General features: G+C 34.0%; 3 protein-coding genes across 3 annotated transcripts in view; all 3 read right to left on the bottom strand.

Annotated features, from left to right (window-relative positions):
* Positions 1-18,875, bottom strand: part of LOC134843957 (protein mago nashi homolog) — a 296,620-nt gene that overhangs the window by 11,528 nt on the left and 266,217 nt on the right. The window lies entirely within an intron of this gene.
* LOC134843958 (ubiquitin) overlaps positions 1-18,875 on the bottom strand; it is a 260,316-nt gene that overhangs the window by 22,856 nt on the left and 218,585 nt on the right. The window lies entirely within an intron of this gene.
* Positions 3,992-4,840, bottom strand: LOC134844242 (protein-L-isoaspartate(D-aspartate) O-methyltransferase-like). Its single transcript, XM_063860828.1, has one exon. The coding sequence runs from the start codon at positions 4,826-4,828 to the stop codon at positions 4,139-4,141; it is 690 nt and encodes a 229-aa protein (XP_063716898.1). The 5' UTR covers positions 4,829-4,840; the 3' UTR covers positions 3,992-4,138.

The raw sequence follows: 18,875 nt of genomic DNA, 5'->3' as shown, positions 1-18,875 counted from the left end.
TTTCTGCTTTTCAATCCTCGTCCATTATAAATAATAGCTTTCACGGTTTCTGGAGCTTCGATAAAATCAGACATACTAAACCTAGAAGAAGATTAATTTATTCCTAAATTTGCAAACAAAATCGATTATGCTTCAGTATAATTCAACAAACAAATATGAAAGAAATTTATTGAATTTAATGCAAACGTAGAGAGGACAGACAAAGGGCATCAAAAATGCCCACTATGAGTCTGCCCTTGAAAAGATAAACGCGCTCGAAATTAAGTTTATTTCAAATTAATTATAGTGATATTCAAAAACAAACGAAAGCTGCCTGCCAAGGAACTTGCCATAACTGCATAGCACCTCTGCACTTTCATGAGATTAAGTAAAGAAAATAATGATTAAAAAAATAATAACTAAAAATAAAGAAAATAAAAAATTGCGATTTTAACTTTTTTCCTCTTTTTACGATTTCTCCTAAGTTAATGTTTCAGAACGAATACATTGCTTATTCAGATGGAACTTTTAGGCCTTGTACCATTGAAAGGCAGTTCAGACAATAACATTGAGAAAAAAAGTACATAATTTTTTTTTCTAAGTTTTTGAAAAAAAATTTTAAAAATAAACCTAGTATAACTTCATGAGTTCGGAGGAAAAAAAGGCGATCATTTTCGTTAAATTATTCAACTGAACAAAATCAAACCATGGAATACACTAGTCGATTCGCAAGTCGCCCAAACTTTTCGGACGCAAAAATCAACAACAAAATCTTGTACTTCTTGATGAATTTTGAGGAATTAGCTGTATTATCGAACACGGATGATTGCAATCAATTTTCGCCAATGAAGGTTGAAACTGAAGTAAAAGTAAATTTGAAAGTCCATCATTCAAATTGTTTTAATTTAGTCTGCCAACAGAAAAAAAATTATCTGGAACCACGTCCTAATTTTGCGATCCATCCAATTGCGATACCACAAAGAAAAATCATCAAGAGCTAGCGGACAGAAAATGAGGCGGAACCCATAAGTCGATTTCAATAAAATCAATACAATGAAAAACTACATGAAAACTCGAAGGACGTTCCATTTTAGAAAAAAAAGTTCAGAAAAACAATCACCAGTGTTCAATAAACAATCAAAAAAATTATCGAGAGGCAGCTAGGTCGACGCAAGCAGTCGTCATGAAACATTTTGAGATATTAGGTAAAAACTTCTAGTCAGGAGCATAAACAAGAAAACCATACCCTTCCTTATAATTTGGCTTTCTTTCCTTTTCGCCCCCACCAGCATAATTTTACTTACTAGTGAAATTTTGTTACGTTATCCAAACGTTACGAAAATTGGCATGCGAACTAGTAGGCCATGGCGAACGTTTTTGATCTGAAGGTTTAAACCTAAAAAAATTCTCGTTACACCATGACATTGAAGCTTATATGAAGTAGGGGCGGACCCGAATATAGAACTCTTGACACCAATTCTTCTCGACATCAAAGCCGATGCAAACTTCTGAAAGGTCGTTTTTGTCTTTGTTAAATGGTCATGCGTGGAGCGTTCTTGGTAAGTGGACCCCGCAAACCGATTGCTAATCGGTTTTAGATATCGGTTTAAATCAGATGGCTAATCAATCAACATTTTTCGACGGTTGATAGTCCCTTTGGCTGGCTTCATGAGATCTAACGTGCTGTCAACAAGGAAACAGTTAGAACAGATCAGTCAGATTTTCAGCGACTGAAAAAAGTGTACACAGGAGCAACTTAATTAAAAAACTCGCGCCGATCTTGTTATTACGTTTCTTGACTGTTTATCATGAAATTCAAAATCATCGAGACAGGCTTATGAAATTTATGTAAATGTAGTTTTTTCAACATTTTTCGCTACTATTTTTATTGGTTTCAATTTAATTTTCCATTCGATAATTTATAACCCTATACTTGCTTGCTTGCAAAAAGAACAGGCCAATACAACAATGTGAAACACAGGGGAAGCCGAGCTTCGCAACACTAGCGATGCGAAGTAATTCCGAAATAATAATGTTTAAAAAATTTCTTGGGTAACTTGAAAAAGATACAACTACAAACACAGCTGGTTCTATATAAACAAAGTTCATAAAAAGCCTTGAAAAAAAATTAAAACCAATTACCGATCGGCAACAGATTTTGGATCGGAACCTGTTTGAGCCAAAAACAAAACTTTTGCCATAAAAAAACTTCAAGAAGTTCATTAAAAGCCTTGAAAAAAAATGAAAATCAATCACCGAGCGGCAACAAAATTAGGGTCGAAACCTGTTTGAACCGAAAACAAAACTGTTGCCATAAAAAACTTCATGAAGACAAAACTGTTGCCATTCATGAAACTTTATGAAAATTTTTACGACCCATCCAATCTGAAACACATAATCGCATGCGTATACAACTGCTCTCAAAATTATGCAATATACGTTGACTGAGCCAATACAACAAAAACTGAAACAGCTCAAATACTAAAAAGGAACAAATAATTTAGAAAAAAAAATCAGACCTGGTAAATTTACAAACTGCTGAAATTTCAATTTTTTTCAAAAACTGTCTAAATTAGAATGAAACACATGAAACAGAAAGGAAACCCGTAAAAACTATCAGATAGAAAAATGGTTTTTTAAAAAAAAAAACGGAAAATGAACCAACAGAATCTAGGACGAAAACCAAGAACCCATAAAAAAATCTGATAAATTTCTGGAATACAAAATTAAATTTTGAAACGGGCTTGACCTAATTACTTCTTAAGTTATAGTAGTTTAGTTGAAGTTTCAAGAAATTGAGCATGTCAGATGATGAAGGAGTCTAAGAGATAAAATGAGCCCTATGAACAAAGTTATTTATGGGAAAAAAGTCTAGTGCCGATTTCAAAACCCTTGCTTTTCGGAAGGGAAATCTAAATCGGAAGCAAATTTACCAACCGGTAACAAATCCGAAAAAAAAACATTAGCAGAAGCCTTTTTAGCCAAAAGAAATCAACAAGACTTTTAAAACTTATAAAAAGTTATTAAGCCCTACCCACTCTCAAAACAAACACAACACATAAGTTTTTTTTCGCTTGTCAAATGAACAATATGAGGTCACTACGCCGATATAATATAGGCTGAAACATATGAAGCCCAAAAAAAAAAGAAATCGAAAAAATTATAACATGAGTAATAAACGTCCCCCTCCTCCTCAAAACACACACAAACGCACATACATATGTTTTCGCACGTCGAAAGACGCAATATGAGATGAGGCCATTAAGCCAAAATCAAGCGGAACAAAAAAAAATACATTGTTGTCCTGATAAACTTGCATTTTAAGATTTTTAGCATTTTGTGCAGTCCAAAGGGGAGTATTAAAATTGTTTCCTTTGAAAGTACGTATGTATGCCGATAAAGCTTTATGTATGCCGATAAAGCTTTATGTATGCCGATAAAGCATACGCCGAAATACAAATAGCCGAAAAAATCAAAACACTAAATTAACTAATGTAAGTTGCTAACAGCAAAAACAAAAAACAATTCTAAGATGTGGCAACTAAGCTGACTAAACATAAGCAGACAAATAACAAAAAATTATCAAAAAATTTTTTGTAACGGAGTATTGAAAGAAAAAACAGGTCCTGTCAGATTCGAACCCAAGGCCTTTGCCGTCCCAGGCGTATTGGTTAACTTCAAACCAAGTGTGCCGGATACCCTAAAAACTTTGAATTTATTATGAGTGGACCTGAATTTTCCGGTTCTAATTTTGACAATTCTGTGAAATTATTCACGGGCTAAAAATTAAGTACCCGATTTCAATACTTATGGCAAGGGTAATAAACTTTTGTAAACCTAAACGCTCACCTTATTAGATCGAAATTAAACCAAAATAAAAAAAAACGTTTTTTTTCGACAGAAAAAATTTTGAAAACTTTTTTATGTTCGAATCTCGCCTTGGGTATGGGCTGGCACAGGTTAACAATAACGAGGATTAACATTCTCAATTGCGAAGGAATAAGTGAACACATTTTTCATCAATTATTTTTTAAATTACTAAAAAACCTAGACGATGTAAACAATTCTGAGTATAAACCTCAGCCTAATTTACATAGAACCAAAACTAGTCGAATGAAAACAATTTACAATAAGCGATACTAGTTTATAAACAATAATTTCACTGATTTAACCCGGCAGATGGCCATTGAGACTTAGCGTCCGTCAAAGGCACGTATATTACGCCCATCAGCTTAGTAGATGTCACTTCTCCAGATTGGTGTTTATCATATTGCATCATAACTTGATTTCCACCCTGAGGCCCCACTGGGATTAGAAGTCTACCTCCTGGCGCTAATTGGGACAGCAAATGCGAAGGCGTTTCAGGAGCAGCGGCACCAACATGAATGGCATCGTATGGCCCATTCCGTTCGTAACCTTTGCGTCCATCACCAACAACTATTTCAAGGCAGCCTCCATCTAAAAGCTCGGGGTTCCCTCTGAGAATGTTGCCCCGAGCTTTTTGCACTAGTTCCGGAATGTGATCAATTCCAGTAGCTTTTCCGTCTGGTGCAACCATCTTGGCCATACAAGCAGTTAAATATCCCGAGCCACTTCCAATATCAAGAGCATTCTTTCCAGGTCTAAGCTGTTTCTCTAAAGTTGACAGAGCAAACGCATGCATATGAGGCGCACTTATTGTGACAGCATAGCCTATACCTTGAGGTGAATCGACATATGGACATCTCGTGGCATAAAACTGTCGATCGACTTCGAGCATAGTCTTTTGTACTCTGTCATTTGTGATTACTTTTTCAGCGCATAGTCGTGAAATGAGTTCAACATTAGAATTTCCAGTGCATCTTCTCATACTCTAGAAAGAGAGCTAACTCAAATATCACAAAAATTCACTAAAACAATAAGGGTTGGACACAGAGGCGAAGTTGCACTTGTAACAGTCGCCTACTTCGGTCACATATAAGGTTAAAGAAAAATAGGCCCTATAACCATTGGCTCAAGAGTCAGGGACACTATCTCTTCTGTTTTTCCACCTCGAACGGTCGGAGCCAATTCGGTTCACTTGCGACATGAGACTAAAAACCCGTTACAGCTTAAATGCCACTACCAAAATAAGCCCCCCCCCCCACTCTAGAAAATAAAAACGTCCCCATACTTAGGTCTCAAAATACCCAAAATACGCGAACGCCGTTAAAAACAGGGTCGGAACAGTCCGTACAGTTACTTTTTATTAGACAGTGAAACTTTGATCCATTTCAGATGGATCAACCTAAAACTCTCCTTACCTCAACATAACAATCATAAAATACACTCAAGAAAACTAAATTGAGTACTCACATGTCGGCACACTCGAGAATTGGGATAACTAAATTAATCAGTAACTCTAGCATTAAGTATAATAACTTGAGAAGTTTGCTACTAATAAATTCCAGCAAGGGAAAATTTTGACTCGAGAACTAAGTTTTGGAACTAGACCATTGGGATACCCCAGCTGTCCACCTTTCCACTGAGGGTTCACTCTGTTTCACTTCTTCTTTGTCTTTGCTCTGTTTACAATCGCTCTGCTTCCTATTCAGGACAGGACAGCTCTGCTCGCGTTTGATTTATATCTGGAAATTGCGAATAGCAATTTCCCGCTGCATTTTTCAAGTACTTTCCCGCGATTGTAATTCGGTTGTTCTGATCTTGTATTTCTGATATTTTCAGTTTTCGCGAGAAAATTGAGCATGACAGGCTCAATTCGAATTTTTGAAAAATTAAATTTCATCCCAAAATTACGTGGTTCGTATTCCTCAAGGTGACCAAAAACTCTACGATGCAATCCTCCAAACAGGTTCTGATCATCTGTTGTTTGATTTAGTTCCGACACGTTCTACCTACTCAGCAAACAACCTGCGCTGTCGTGATCCACCTATTGCTCGCTGTAAGATGGAGAGGCAAATGAAAATATTTCCTTATCGCCTGCTGCGCAGACTTCATGACATATAGTTTAAGTTGTTATGTCTTATTACGATTTATAGATGTCATTCTATAACTAATTTAAGTATCTATCAATCTATCTAAGGTCAAACTTCCAAATATGACCGACTGGCACAACTTCGCATACACAAGCAAAAATATGACCGATAACCGAGTCCAACAAATTTCTTAAAGGACGCACGCCAATTATGAGTCTACATAAATGCTAAGTGACGCAAGCCAATTACGACGCATTAGTAGTACCAGTCAATTGGGAAAAAATTACCAATGATTATGCCTCAATTTACACAGCGAACGAATTTAAACTAGTATACAAAAAAATTCATCAAAAACATGCGACCCTGCCCAGGTTCGAACCCTCTTTTTCAGGTCTGCTTCCTTACCTCTACGCTTTTCTTCTTTTTCTTTTTTTAAGGTAATCAGAAGGTCAAAAGTATCATAGCAACAGTCAGGAGTCCCTTCATCACGTATCCCAGTCAAAATACAAGGAAATTTCTAGATATGGAAGTGATAATGTTTAAAGAAGATGACAAGGGTTGATGTCCTTACAATTGAAATCGATAGTGGTTACCTTTCTTCAAAAAGAATACGCAAATCGACACGAGAAAATAATGTACAAGTGTTGCAAATAAAAATTTTCGTCGAAAGTTTTTTTATGTCATTTATTGTTCCGAGTAACGCAAGCCGCGTTCGCATTATGTATTGCCAGGGAGATTCTCTGTTTTAAAAAGTTGCCTGCTCTGAGTTCCACAGTGCATATTCTTAGGTTCTTACAACGCTTGCTCAAAAATGTTTCTGTGCTGGGCCTGCCGCGCCCTGAATCTCAAAAACTAGCGGTTGAAAAAGATACCCATCATCTACTAGATCTTCATACTTGTCAATTTTTTGCTCTTCCGCTTCAGCGGCAGCCGTACCAGGGTTACAAACATACCCAGCATTAATCCTAAAAATAGCTAAGGAGTCTACTACCGTTACATCTCACAAGAGCTGCTTACCAACAGCCCATGGAATGAGTGAAACAGTCGCCTACTTAAATCACATATGAGATTTATAAAAAAACAGGCCCAACAACCATTGGCTCAAAAGTCAGGAACACTATCTCTTGTGTTTTTCTACCTCAAGCGGTCGGAGCCAATTCGGTTCACTTGCGACATGAGACTAAAACCCGTTTTATAGCTTAGAGGTCACTACCAAAATACCCCCACTCTAGAAAATAAGAACGCCACCATACACAGGTCTCAAAATACCTAAAATTCACCAACGCCCTTAAAAACAGGGTCGGAACCTTATGTATATTTACTTTTTATTAGACAGTGGTCCTTTGATCTATTTCAGATGGATCAGCCTAAAAACTCTCCCTAACTCAGCATAACAATTTAAAACACACTCAAGAAAAATAAATTAGGTACTCACCTACGGACAAGACCTCTAAAATCGAGTAACTAAACTATAAAGCAACTCTAGAACTGATTGGGTAACTAAGTTTAACGCGAGAAACAAGTTTTTGATCTGGACCATTGGGCAGCTTCAGCTGTCCACCTTTCTACCGAAGGTTCACTCTGGTCCACTCTAGCTTACTTCCTCTCCACGCGTAATCGCTCTGTCTTCTGCCAAGAATAAGGCAGCTCTACTCTCGTTCGAACTATACATCGGAAATTGCGAATAGAAATTTCCCGCTGCTATTTTTGACTACTTTGCCGCGATTGTAGTTCGAATCTTCTGATCTTATTTTTCTGATATTTACAGTTTTCGTTAGAACCTTGATTATGACAAGTTCAATTCAAATTTTTAAAAAATTCCATTTTAGTCCAAAATCAAGACTAAACGTTTTCTCAAGGTCAAATTTCCAAATATGAGTGACTGGCACAGAGCGTCAAACCATCTGGTCGCTTCTGATCGGTCCTGTAGAGATGTCGTGATTCTAAAACAGACAAAATGTGAGTAGAAGATAAACTCTGCTTTATATTGCATTCAGGTTTTAATTCCTAGAGAATCTCACTGCACTTTTGAGGCAAGAAAGACCATGCCAACCATCTTCGGTAACACAAATTTATGCCGTTTCCGCACACGCATTTATGTCTTTCGCTTATTTTTGCGCCTAATCGAAGTCCTATTGCAACACTGAATTTTTGGTTTGACATTATAACCTTAAATTTTTGCACGGGATCACGTTCAACCATTGGGAGCCAAATCTATCTTGGAACGCGTTGAATCTTTTCAAAATGTCAAAAACTTCTTCTGGAAATTGTAGTTTGTATCCCGTTCGAAAAGGAATATCTCTTTTTGAAATTCTCACTCTATTTCCAACTTTGAATTTTGGTTTCTTATACCTTATAAGAGGTTTTTTGCACAGAGTTCAGAGGAAATCAGTATTTTTGTCATCTCTAGGTGATTTCTTAATAGATATTTTGAAGCGGCAATTCTTTGTAGACACAAACTGAGGTAACTTGTGTAAAATTTATTCATCATAATCTTCTCTGTAGCGGTAAATTATATGTTTTAATGGTTGAATGGCTCTGTCTGCAAATGCAGCTTTTGTTTCACTCTATTTGAATAAACTTTAATGTCTTTCGCCTTGTAACACTTTTTGAAGTTACCCCGTATTCTGTTCCTCTATCAACCCAAAACTTTCAGGAAGGTTTTTTCGAGAGTTTTTTTATTTAGCTTACAAAGTGTCTTTGGCATATTTTGGTTTCATTGTTTGAACTCTGACAAATCGTGAAAAAACATCAACAGCAACCAAAAAACATTTAATTTTGTTGTTTTGACTCCATAGTTTGTCCACAAAAGCAATGTACCCACACCAATTTTCATTGATATATTTCGCTTTGGCGTTCTTGATATTGTCTTCTTCTTTGGCGTTCTTGTTGATATTAAATTTGGGTGGAATTTGAATTGCTTCCAAAAAGGTAAAGTAAAGATCTAGAAAGTCGGTATTTTTTCGCTTTAGTGCAAAGACAAAGCCCACAAATTATCTAATATGATAATTTTTGACTGATTTAATCTAGTTCTAGGAGAAATCAAAATTAAAAAATCAATAAGATGCATACTGATACTCTAATTCAACCTCGCTTTTACAGCACTGAGAATAGAATGAAAAAAAATTTGGTACAACCTCCTCTTTTTCTCGCGTTGTTCCAATTTTTTTTGGAAGTGTACTTTGTGATTGATAAATTGAGTAAAGAATAAGAACAAACTGGTCCATACTATGTCAATCGCTTAAGGAAAAAAGATTGATAAGAGATATTGATTGTGAGCCTATAGACGAGCTTAAAATAGTTCTCCTTTAAAGCAGTGAAATTCATTTTCGTGTGAGTTCTGATATTTCTCTTCAATTTTTTACTACGTCTCTTTTTCCGAAGATCTTTTAGATCACTTTGTAGCAATTTTATAAAATATTTGCTGAGGAACTGAATGAAATTTTTGGACAATAGGAGGATGAGTTGTTTCTGAAGTTTTCGGAAAAATTTTGTACGCGTTTTGTATGCTAAACAAAAAAGGAGTATTGTATGGTCATCGTCAAAAAATTTGTTTCTGTTCCTGCTGGTAAATAGAATTTTGACGGAACTGAACCGCTGTTTGGGCAATATCTTAGCGAATCAAGTGTTTTTGGAGTTAAATCATTGAGTAAATGACCATAAAGAGTAGATGTTGCATCATTATACCACTCTTTCAACTGTGATCCTTGACCTAGTTGTTGACTTAATGTATTGATTTGTAAAACATCTCTTGGTGACTTGAAAAAACTATATGTGTGTTTTGTAACTCAACCTCTCTTTCCAATTTGCTTTGATGAAACAAGTAAGGCTTAATATATATTGTATTCAGTCCCTTGTGTCTTCCAGCAATAGCAATTATTACAAACTGCTTAGAATTTGAAGTTTCTTCACAAGAGTCATCAAATACTAACAGTTGTTTTTTTCCATTATTTGGAAGGTTGTCAATCAGTTCAAAGTCAACTCGTCGGATAAACTTGAGGTTTTGTCTTTGCATTTGTTCATAAAGAGGCTGATGAATTTGATAAAAACAAGAGTCTTTGCCAATTTTGGTTGAAATGTACACATTTTTAACCAATCAAAATTCAGATGCAACTTTCTAGATCAATTGGTCCAACTAGCGAAATAAAAACTCATTTTTCGGAAGAAAAGATTTTATTCATAGCTTTGGAGAAGGTAAAATATTTCCAACTGTACTTGATAAAACTGCTACACGAACTGTTGTTTCTTCACATGAAGTGGATAACACAATTCGAACGATTGTACATGCCAGTATTAAAACTACGACAAAAATTGGCACAAAAGTAAAAGAGATCTATTACAGCTACGTCCATAAAACTCCTTGATTTTCGTTCATGATTCTCCTCATCAAAAACAAAATTTCCTAAATTTAATTGCTTGTCACATTCATCACCCATTTCAAGTTGGAATGAAAAAATTCATAATGATTAACATTTAAATTTCAAAATCACAAGATAATTTTAAATCATTTGAATAATTTACAATGTAGTAAAAAAACATCGAGTACATGTTCCCTATGCAAATGCTTTTCTTTAAGCACAGTGAAGAGTTTTTGCATAACGAAGTAGGTAGTTGCTGCACCTTCGATCATATTCCTTGTCTTTGAAAACCGAACTCTGAACTTTTGGGCATGCGTAGTTTTCTATGTTTTCAACAATTTTTCCAAAATATCTGACAGAGTTTTATATTTTTTATATCTTTTTCTGAAAAACTCCGTTTCTGGAGCTTTTGGTTTTTTCAATATTTTTTCAAGCCCAGTAAAATTTTTATAACCACTACACCAACTGATTCCACGAAGATGCTTAGTACACCAAGCAGACTAACAAGTTATTTTGAACTTTTTGGGAGGAAGAAAGGAATATCCCAATGTCTGTCCATTTTTTAAAACTCCTAACTCATTCACTATTTTTTTTCAATACACTCAATATCCAAAACAACCAGACTCATGATGTTAACTGTTTTTGCTTTAGTTTTTGTTCAAAATGACTAACAATCGAACAATGCATATACTGTTGAAGCGAAAATTTTAATACAAAAACAGAAGAACAATTCAGTCACGTGACCAAGAAAACGAGAGCTAGAAAATCTAGGTAAGACATAACAATAACCCGGACCCTTATGCGTAGTAGACTTCACAGATTCAGCTGAATTATGTAAAATTGCATGAAGTCTGAAATTTTTTGAATTTGCAAAAAAAAATAATCCATACAGGAATTTCCGTATCCAATTAGACCTCCAAAAGAGAAATTTTTGCCCATTTCTATAAAACTTTGGGTCCCAATCAAAACAGGTACAAAGAAAGTTTTTTTTTTATTTTTGTATTTGATGAAAAGTCATACTTAATCAAATCAAAATTTCTGAGAAACTCATTCAATTGCTGATTGTTTTTATGAATATTTTTACTTCAGCCAAAACCGAGGGAAAAAAATCAACCAGTTCATCATACTCCTCTTTTTCCAACTGAAATTTCCGATTGTTTTCCCAAGTGTTCTCTTTTCTGCGATACTCTTTAAGATCTATTTATTTAATATCTGACCGATATCTTAGAAACAAGTACGTCTTCCATTTAAGCATTCCATGAAAAGAAACAGTCCAAATAGGAAGACCTATTCTGATTACTTAAGGCCACATATTTGAAAAGAAGATGCCACTCACTCATAAATAAAAAAATTTCCTTTTTCTCCATAAGTAACATCACCTCTTTCCTCTCTAAATCAGTCATTTTTCTTATATTTCATCGGTATCTTTTTTTTAATTTCAACTAATTACACAAAAAGATCAATCAGTGCAAATTAAAATTTTATGTACTTTGTAGAATTTGTACCTGGTTTCACTTAAAAATCCAGGAGCGAGAAACAGTTTTTTTGGCACGAATTGACATCCCAATCTAAGTCTGGCACATGGTGGATTATGCGATGAGATTTCAATGAGAAACATTTGATGCAAGTACCAATCACTGATAATCTTTTTTTTATCAATGAAAACGGTAGAGGAAGCGTCTGATTGAGTTGGAATGAATAACTCTGAGATTCTTGACTCTAGATAAGTGGTTCAACCATTCAATGACTTCCTCTTTCCATGTGAGAAAGCTAGATATGTTGAGAGTCCCATCACAATTGACGAAGATGAGGGCTTCTCACCAACAATGACGCCTCCAGCACCACAACAGCCACAACAAACTCGACCAGCTCTGCGCTCATTATAAAACCTCCAGAATTTTTCTTCTGTTCGACAGCTCTTTGATTAACAATTTTTCTAAATAATTCTTGCTACTCATTTTTTCACTTTTGCCAAAAAAACGTTTTTTCAATTTGTTTTAACAATGAGAATAAATGAGAACTTCAGGGTAAAACATACCAATTGATGGAAAAACCATTTAGAACAGAAGTTAAAATAGCAATACATAGTTTGCACACATATTAAGAAACCTGAAGATTTTCGCAAACATGTTGGAGAAAGCTTTAAAAACTGCACAAAAGTACAATTTTTTATCAGTTTTCTGCATCTTGTAATGTGGATATTAAAAACCAATGGATAATCCTATAAAAAACTAGGAAAACAAATCATAATTGTTTTAGTGAATTGACGTAAGTGATTGATTTTTAATTTACTTACACAGAGAATTTCTTTTAATCTGGAAAACTTTGACTGAATTTGAATCTGCCAACACTTCGATATGTTAGTTAATATAAAAAACATTTAAAATAAGGAAGGCTCAATTCTTGTTGGTTGATGTTCAAATTCTTGAAAAATCCGTTATATTCAACAACTTGAGCACCTAGACGTTGTTCAAGGCTATAACTATATCAACAAAACTTGGTTACAGTCCTGGTTCAAAACGCATCGGTTCAATCTTTTTTTCTCCTCAGGACTTTTCCTGCCATCTACGAATGTAAAATTTCCCACAGTAATAATTTGAAACAAAAAAGCGTATGATATTTCTGAAATGGCAACTTCCCATTCTCCTTTCAAACGTATTTGCTCTGGTTGAAAACTTGTAGAAGAATAAAGACATTCGGATAACAATTAAAAGAAGCGTTAGAAAGTAACTCAATAATAAAAGAATCCATCACAACTGATCGATGGAAATTTAGTTCAAACAATGATTTACCATTAATCTGAACATTTTCTAAGCTGTTTTTCAAAAACTTTTCCCAGGATTCCTTCTTTGTAGAGATCTTTATTGGTGTATGTAGGAGGCTTTTTTGTAGATTTTGCCAAAATGTCAAAAACTTCTTCTGGAAATTGTGGTTTGTATCCCGTTCGAAAAGGAATATCTCTTTTTGAAATTCTCACTCTATTTCCAACTTTGAATTTTGGTTTCTTATACCTTATAAGAGGTTTTTTGCACAGAGTTCAGAGGAAATCAGTATTTTTGTCATCTCTAGGTGATTTCTTAATAGATATTTTGAAGCGGCAATTCTTTGTAGACACAAACTGAGGTAACTTGTGTAAAATTTATTCATCATAATCTTCTCTGTAGCGGTAAATTATATGTTTTAATGATTGAATGGCTCTGTCTGCAAATGCAGCTTTTGTTTCACTCTATTTGAATAAACTTTAATGTCTTTCGCCTTGTAACACTTTTTGAAGTTACCCCGTATTCTGTTCCTCTATCAACCCAAAACTTTCAGGAAGGTTTTTTCGAGAGTTTTTTATTTAGCTTACAAAATGTCTTTGGCATATTTTGGTTTCATTGTTTGAACTCGTGAAAAAACATCAACAGCAACCAAAAAAACATTTAACTTTGTTGTTTTGACTCCATAGTTTGTCCACAAAAGCAATGTACCCACACCAAATTTCATTGATATATTTCGCTTTGGCGTTCTTGATATTGTCTTCTTCTTTGGCGTTCTTGTTGATATTAAATTTGGGTGGAATTTGAATTGCTTCCAAAAAGGTAAAGTAAAGATCTAGAAAGTCGGTATTTTTTCGCTTTAGTGCAAAGACAAAGCCTACAAATTATCTAATATGATAATTTTTGACTGATTTAATCTAGTTCTAGGAGAAATCAAATTTAAAAAATCAATAAGATGCATATTGATACTCTAATTCAACCTCGCTTTTACAGCACTGTGAATAGAATGAAAAAAATTTTGGTACAACCTCTTCTTTTTCTCGCTGTTATTCCAATTTTTTTTGGAACTGTACTTTGCGATTGATAAATTGAGTAAAGAATAAGAACAAACTGGTCCATACTATGTCAATCGCTTAAGGAAAAAAAGATTGATAAGAGATATTGATTGTGAGCCTATAGACGAGCTTAAAATAGTTCTCCTTTAAAGCAGTGAAATTCATTTTCGTGTGAGTTCTGATATTTCTCTTCAGTTTTTTACTACGTCTTTTTTTCCGAAGATCTTTTAGATCACTTCGTAGCAATTTTATAAAATATTTGCTGAGGAACTGAATGAAATTTTTGGACAATAGGAGGATGAGTTATTTCTGAAGTTTTCGGAAAAATTTTGTACGCGTTTTGTATGCTAAACAAAAAAGGCGTATTGTATGGTCATCGTCAAAAAATTTATTTCTGTTCCTGCTGGTAAATAGAACTTTGACGGAACTGAACCGCTGTTTGGGCAATATCTTAGCGAATCAAGTGTTTTTGGAGTTAAATCATTGAGTAAATGACCATAAAGAGTAGATGTTGCATCATGATACCACTCTTTCAACTGTGATCCTTGACCTAGTTGTTGACTTAATGTATTGATTTGTAAAACATCTCTTGGTGACTTGAAAAAACTATATGTGTGTTTTGTAACTCAACCTCTCTTTCCAATTTGCTTTGATGAAACAAGTAAGGCTTAATATATATTGTATTCAGTCCCTTGTGTCTTCCAGCAATAGCAATTATTACAAACTGCTTAGAATTTGAAGTTTCTTCACAAGAGTCATCAAATACTAACAGTTGTTTTTTTCCATTATTTGGAAGGTTGTCAATCAGTTCAAAGTCAACTCCTCGGATAAACTTGAGGTTTTGTCTTTGCATTTGTTCATAAAGAGGCTGATGAATTTGATAAAAACAAGAGTCTTTGCCAACTTTGGTTGAAATGTACACATTTTTAACCAATCAAAATTCAGATGCAACTTTCTAGATCAATTGGTCCAACTAGCGAAATAAAAACTCATTTTTCGGAAGAAAAGATTTTATTCATAGCTTTGGAGAAGGTAAAATATTACCAACTGTACTTGATAAAACTGCTACACGAACTGTTGTTTCTTCACATGAAGTGGATAACACTATTCGAACGATTGTACATGCCAGTATTAAAACTACGACAAAAATTGGCACAAAAGTAAAAGAGATCTATTACAGCTACGTCCATAAAAACTCCTTGATTTTCGTTCATGATTCTCCTCATTAAAAACAAAATTTCCTAAATTTAGTTGCTTGTCACTTTCATCACCCATTTCAAGTTGGAATGAAAATATTCATAATGATTAACATTTCAATTTCAAAATCACAAGATAATATTAAATCATTTAAATAATTTACAATGTAGTAAAAAAACATCGAGTACATGTTCCCTATGCAAATGCTTTTTTTAAGCACAGTGAAGAGTTTTTGCATAACGAAGTAGGTAGTTTCTACACCTTCGATCATATTCCTTGTCTTTGAAAACCAAACTCTGAATTTTTGGGCATGCGTAGTTTTCTATGTTTTCAACAATTTTTCCAAAATATCTGACAGAGTTTTACATTTTTTATATCTTTTTCTGAAAAACTCCGTTTCTGGAGCTTTTGGTTTTTTCAATATTTTTTCAAGCCCAGTAAAATTTTTATAACCACTACTCCAACTGATTCCACGAAGACGCTTAGTACACCAAGCAGACTAACAATTTATTTTGAATTTTTTGGGAGGAAGAAAGGAATATCCCACTGTCTGTCCATTTTTTAAAACTCCTAACTCTTTCACTATTTTTTTTAAATACACTCAATATCCAAAACAACCAGACTCATGATGTTAACTGTTTTTGCTTTAGTTTTTGTTTAAATTGACTAACAATCGAACAATGCATATACTGTTGAAGCAAAAAATTTAATACAAAAACAGAAGAACAATTCAGTCACGTGACCAAGAAAACGAGAACTAGAAAATCTAGGTAAGACATAACAATAACCCGGACCCTTATGCGTAGTAGACTTCACAGATTCAGCTGAATTATGTAAAATTGCATGAAGTCTGAAATTTTTTGAATTTGCAAAAAAATAATCCATACAGGATATTCCGTATCCAATTAGACCTCCAAAAAAGAAATTTTTGCCCATTTCTATAACACTTTGGGTCCCAATCAAAACAGGTACAAAGAAAGTTTTTTTTCTTTTTGTATTTGATGAAAAGTCATGCTTAATCAAATCAAAATTTCTGAGAAACTCATTCAATTGCTGATTGTTTTTATGAATATTTTTACTTCAGCCAAAACCGAGGGAAAAAAAATCAACCAGTTTATCATACTCCTCTTTTTCCAACTGAAATTTCCGATTGTGTTCCCAAGTGTTCTCTTTTCTGCGATACTCTTTAAGATCTATTTATTTAATATCTGGCCGATAACTTAGAAACAAGTACGTCTTCCATTTAAGCATTCCATGAAAAGAAACAGTCCAAATAAGGAAGACCTATTCTGATTACTTAAGGCCACATATTTGAAAAGAAGATGCCACTCACTCATAAATAAAAAAATTTCCTTTTTCTCCTTAACTAACATCACCTCTTTCCTCTCTAAATCAGTCATTTTTCTTATATTTGTTCGGTATCTTTTTTTTAATTTCAACTAATTACACAAAAAGATCAATCAGTGCAAAACAAAATTTTATGTACTCTGTAGAATTTGTACCTGGTTTCACTTAAAAATACAGGAGCGAGAAACAGTTTTTTTGGCACGAATTGACATCCCAATCTAAGTCTGGCACATGGTGGATTATGCGATGGGATTTCAATGAGAAACATTTGATGCAAGTACCAATCACTGATAATCTTTTTTTTATCAATGAAAACGGTAGAGGAAGCGTCTGATTGAGTTGGAATGAATAACTCTGAGATTCTTGACTCTAGATAAGTGGTTCAACTATTCAATGACTTCCTCTTTCCATGTGAGAAAGCAAGATATGTTGAGAGTCCCATCACAATTGACGAAGATGAGGGCTTCTCACCAACAATGACGCCTCCAGCACCACAACAGCCACAACAAACTCGACCAGCTCTGCGCTCATTATAAAACCTCCAGAATTTTTCTTCTGTTCGGCAGCTCTTTGATTAACAATTTTTGTAAATAATTGTTGCTACTCATTTTTTCACTTTTGCCAAAAAAAAACGTTTTTTCAATTTGTTTTAACAATGAGAATAAATGAGAAGTTCAGGGTAAAACATACCAATTGATGGAAAAACCATTTAGAACAGAAGTTAAAATAGCAATACATAGTTTGCACACATATTAAGAAACCTAACGATTTTCGCAAACATGTTGGAGAAAGCTTTAAAAACTGCACAAAAGTACAATTTTTTATCAGTTTTCTGCATCTTGTAATGTGGATATTAAAAACCAATGGGTAATCCTATAAAAAACTAGGAAGACAAATCATAATTGTTTTAGTGAATTGACGTAAGTGATTGATTTTTAATTTACTTACACATAGAATTTCTTTTAATCTGGAAAACTTTGACTGAACTTGAATCTGCCAACACTTCGATCTGTTAGTTAATATCAAAAAATTTTTAAAATAAGGAAGGCTCAATTCTTGTTGGTTGATATTCAAATTCTTGAAAAATCCATGATACGTAAAGCTCGATTCTAATTGCTTGATATCAAAACGTTTGATGGTTTCAACTTAGGTAAGTTTCGATTCTGATTGGTTGAAATCAAAAAATTTGAAAATTCCACGATAGGTAAAGCTCGATTCTGATTAGTTGCCATCAAAATTTTGTAAATTCCATGAGAAAAAGAGGTCGTCTTTCATGGCTTGGTTTTTATTTCACCTACACCAAATATTATGAAATCCAATCTGATAATTTTTCACATTAACAAACATTTGTTTCGAAAATTTTTATAACTGTTTTCTTATTTTTACTCATTTTTGAGTCGATTCAAAATTACTGTAAGTCTCGTGCTGAAGTTTTTGGGATTTTCTAAATCTTCCAAGTTCTCAAGTTTTTCTTTATTTATTGCGAAGTAGTCTGTAAATGGAAACAGAAGAGTGACATGTCTTGGGCGTGTTTGACTTTACACAGGTCAAACTGCATCAAAAACGGTTTCGAATTTGTTTGAACTTTGAAATGTGGTGAGTTTTGAAGTGTCCATTTTGCAACTATTGTACTTTTAGCAGTGACAAACAGAAAATTCATTTCAAGAAGAAGCACTCTTTTTATCAAAAAAATGTTATTCAAGGTGATGGAAAAAAGCTCAGCAGCCTCAAAACACACTCCACGAGAATGTGAAATTAAAAATTTTGATCAAAAACATAGTGAGCATAGGAAAACTTAATATATTAAATAATTTCGTTTAAAAGTTCTAGCTTGAATAAATCTAAGATCATCTAAAATTTCGTTAAAATTGAATCATCATTTTTGTGAAAGATGTAAATGGTTTTCAACGTTTTTCTTATTTGTTTACTTATGCTTTTTTTCTAAGAATCTAATTGATGACAAAACCAACTCGAGCAGCAACCGGACACCAATTTTGGTGAGTCTCTCAATTGAAATCAATCCAAAAATCTTTGATCTACAAAAATCGCTGCATTGATAGCAAACTTACGGTGATTTTTTTTTTAAATTTGCAGTAATAATAGATGTTGGAGCTAGAGTGGGGGGACTACCTGGTGACAACCATGGGTTAAGATAGGGAATAGAGCATCCGGTCACTAAGCTTTGTATTAACCTTGGGTATAGAGTCTTCAATGTATTAGGATAGG

Source organism: Symsagittifera roscoffensis, chromosome 4 (genome assembly GCF_963678635.1).
Source record: "Symsagittifera roscoffensis chromosome 4, txSymRosc1.1, whole genome shotgun sequence".
In the NCBI taxonomy this organism is placed as follows: domain Eukaryota; kingdom Metazoa; phylum Xenacoelomorpha; order Acoela; family Convolutidae; genus Symsagittifera; species Symsagittifera roscoffensis.
This window is presented reverse-complemented; position numbering and strand designations above follow the sequence as displayed.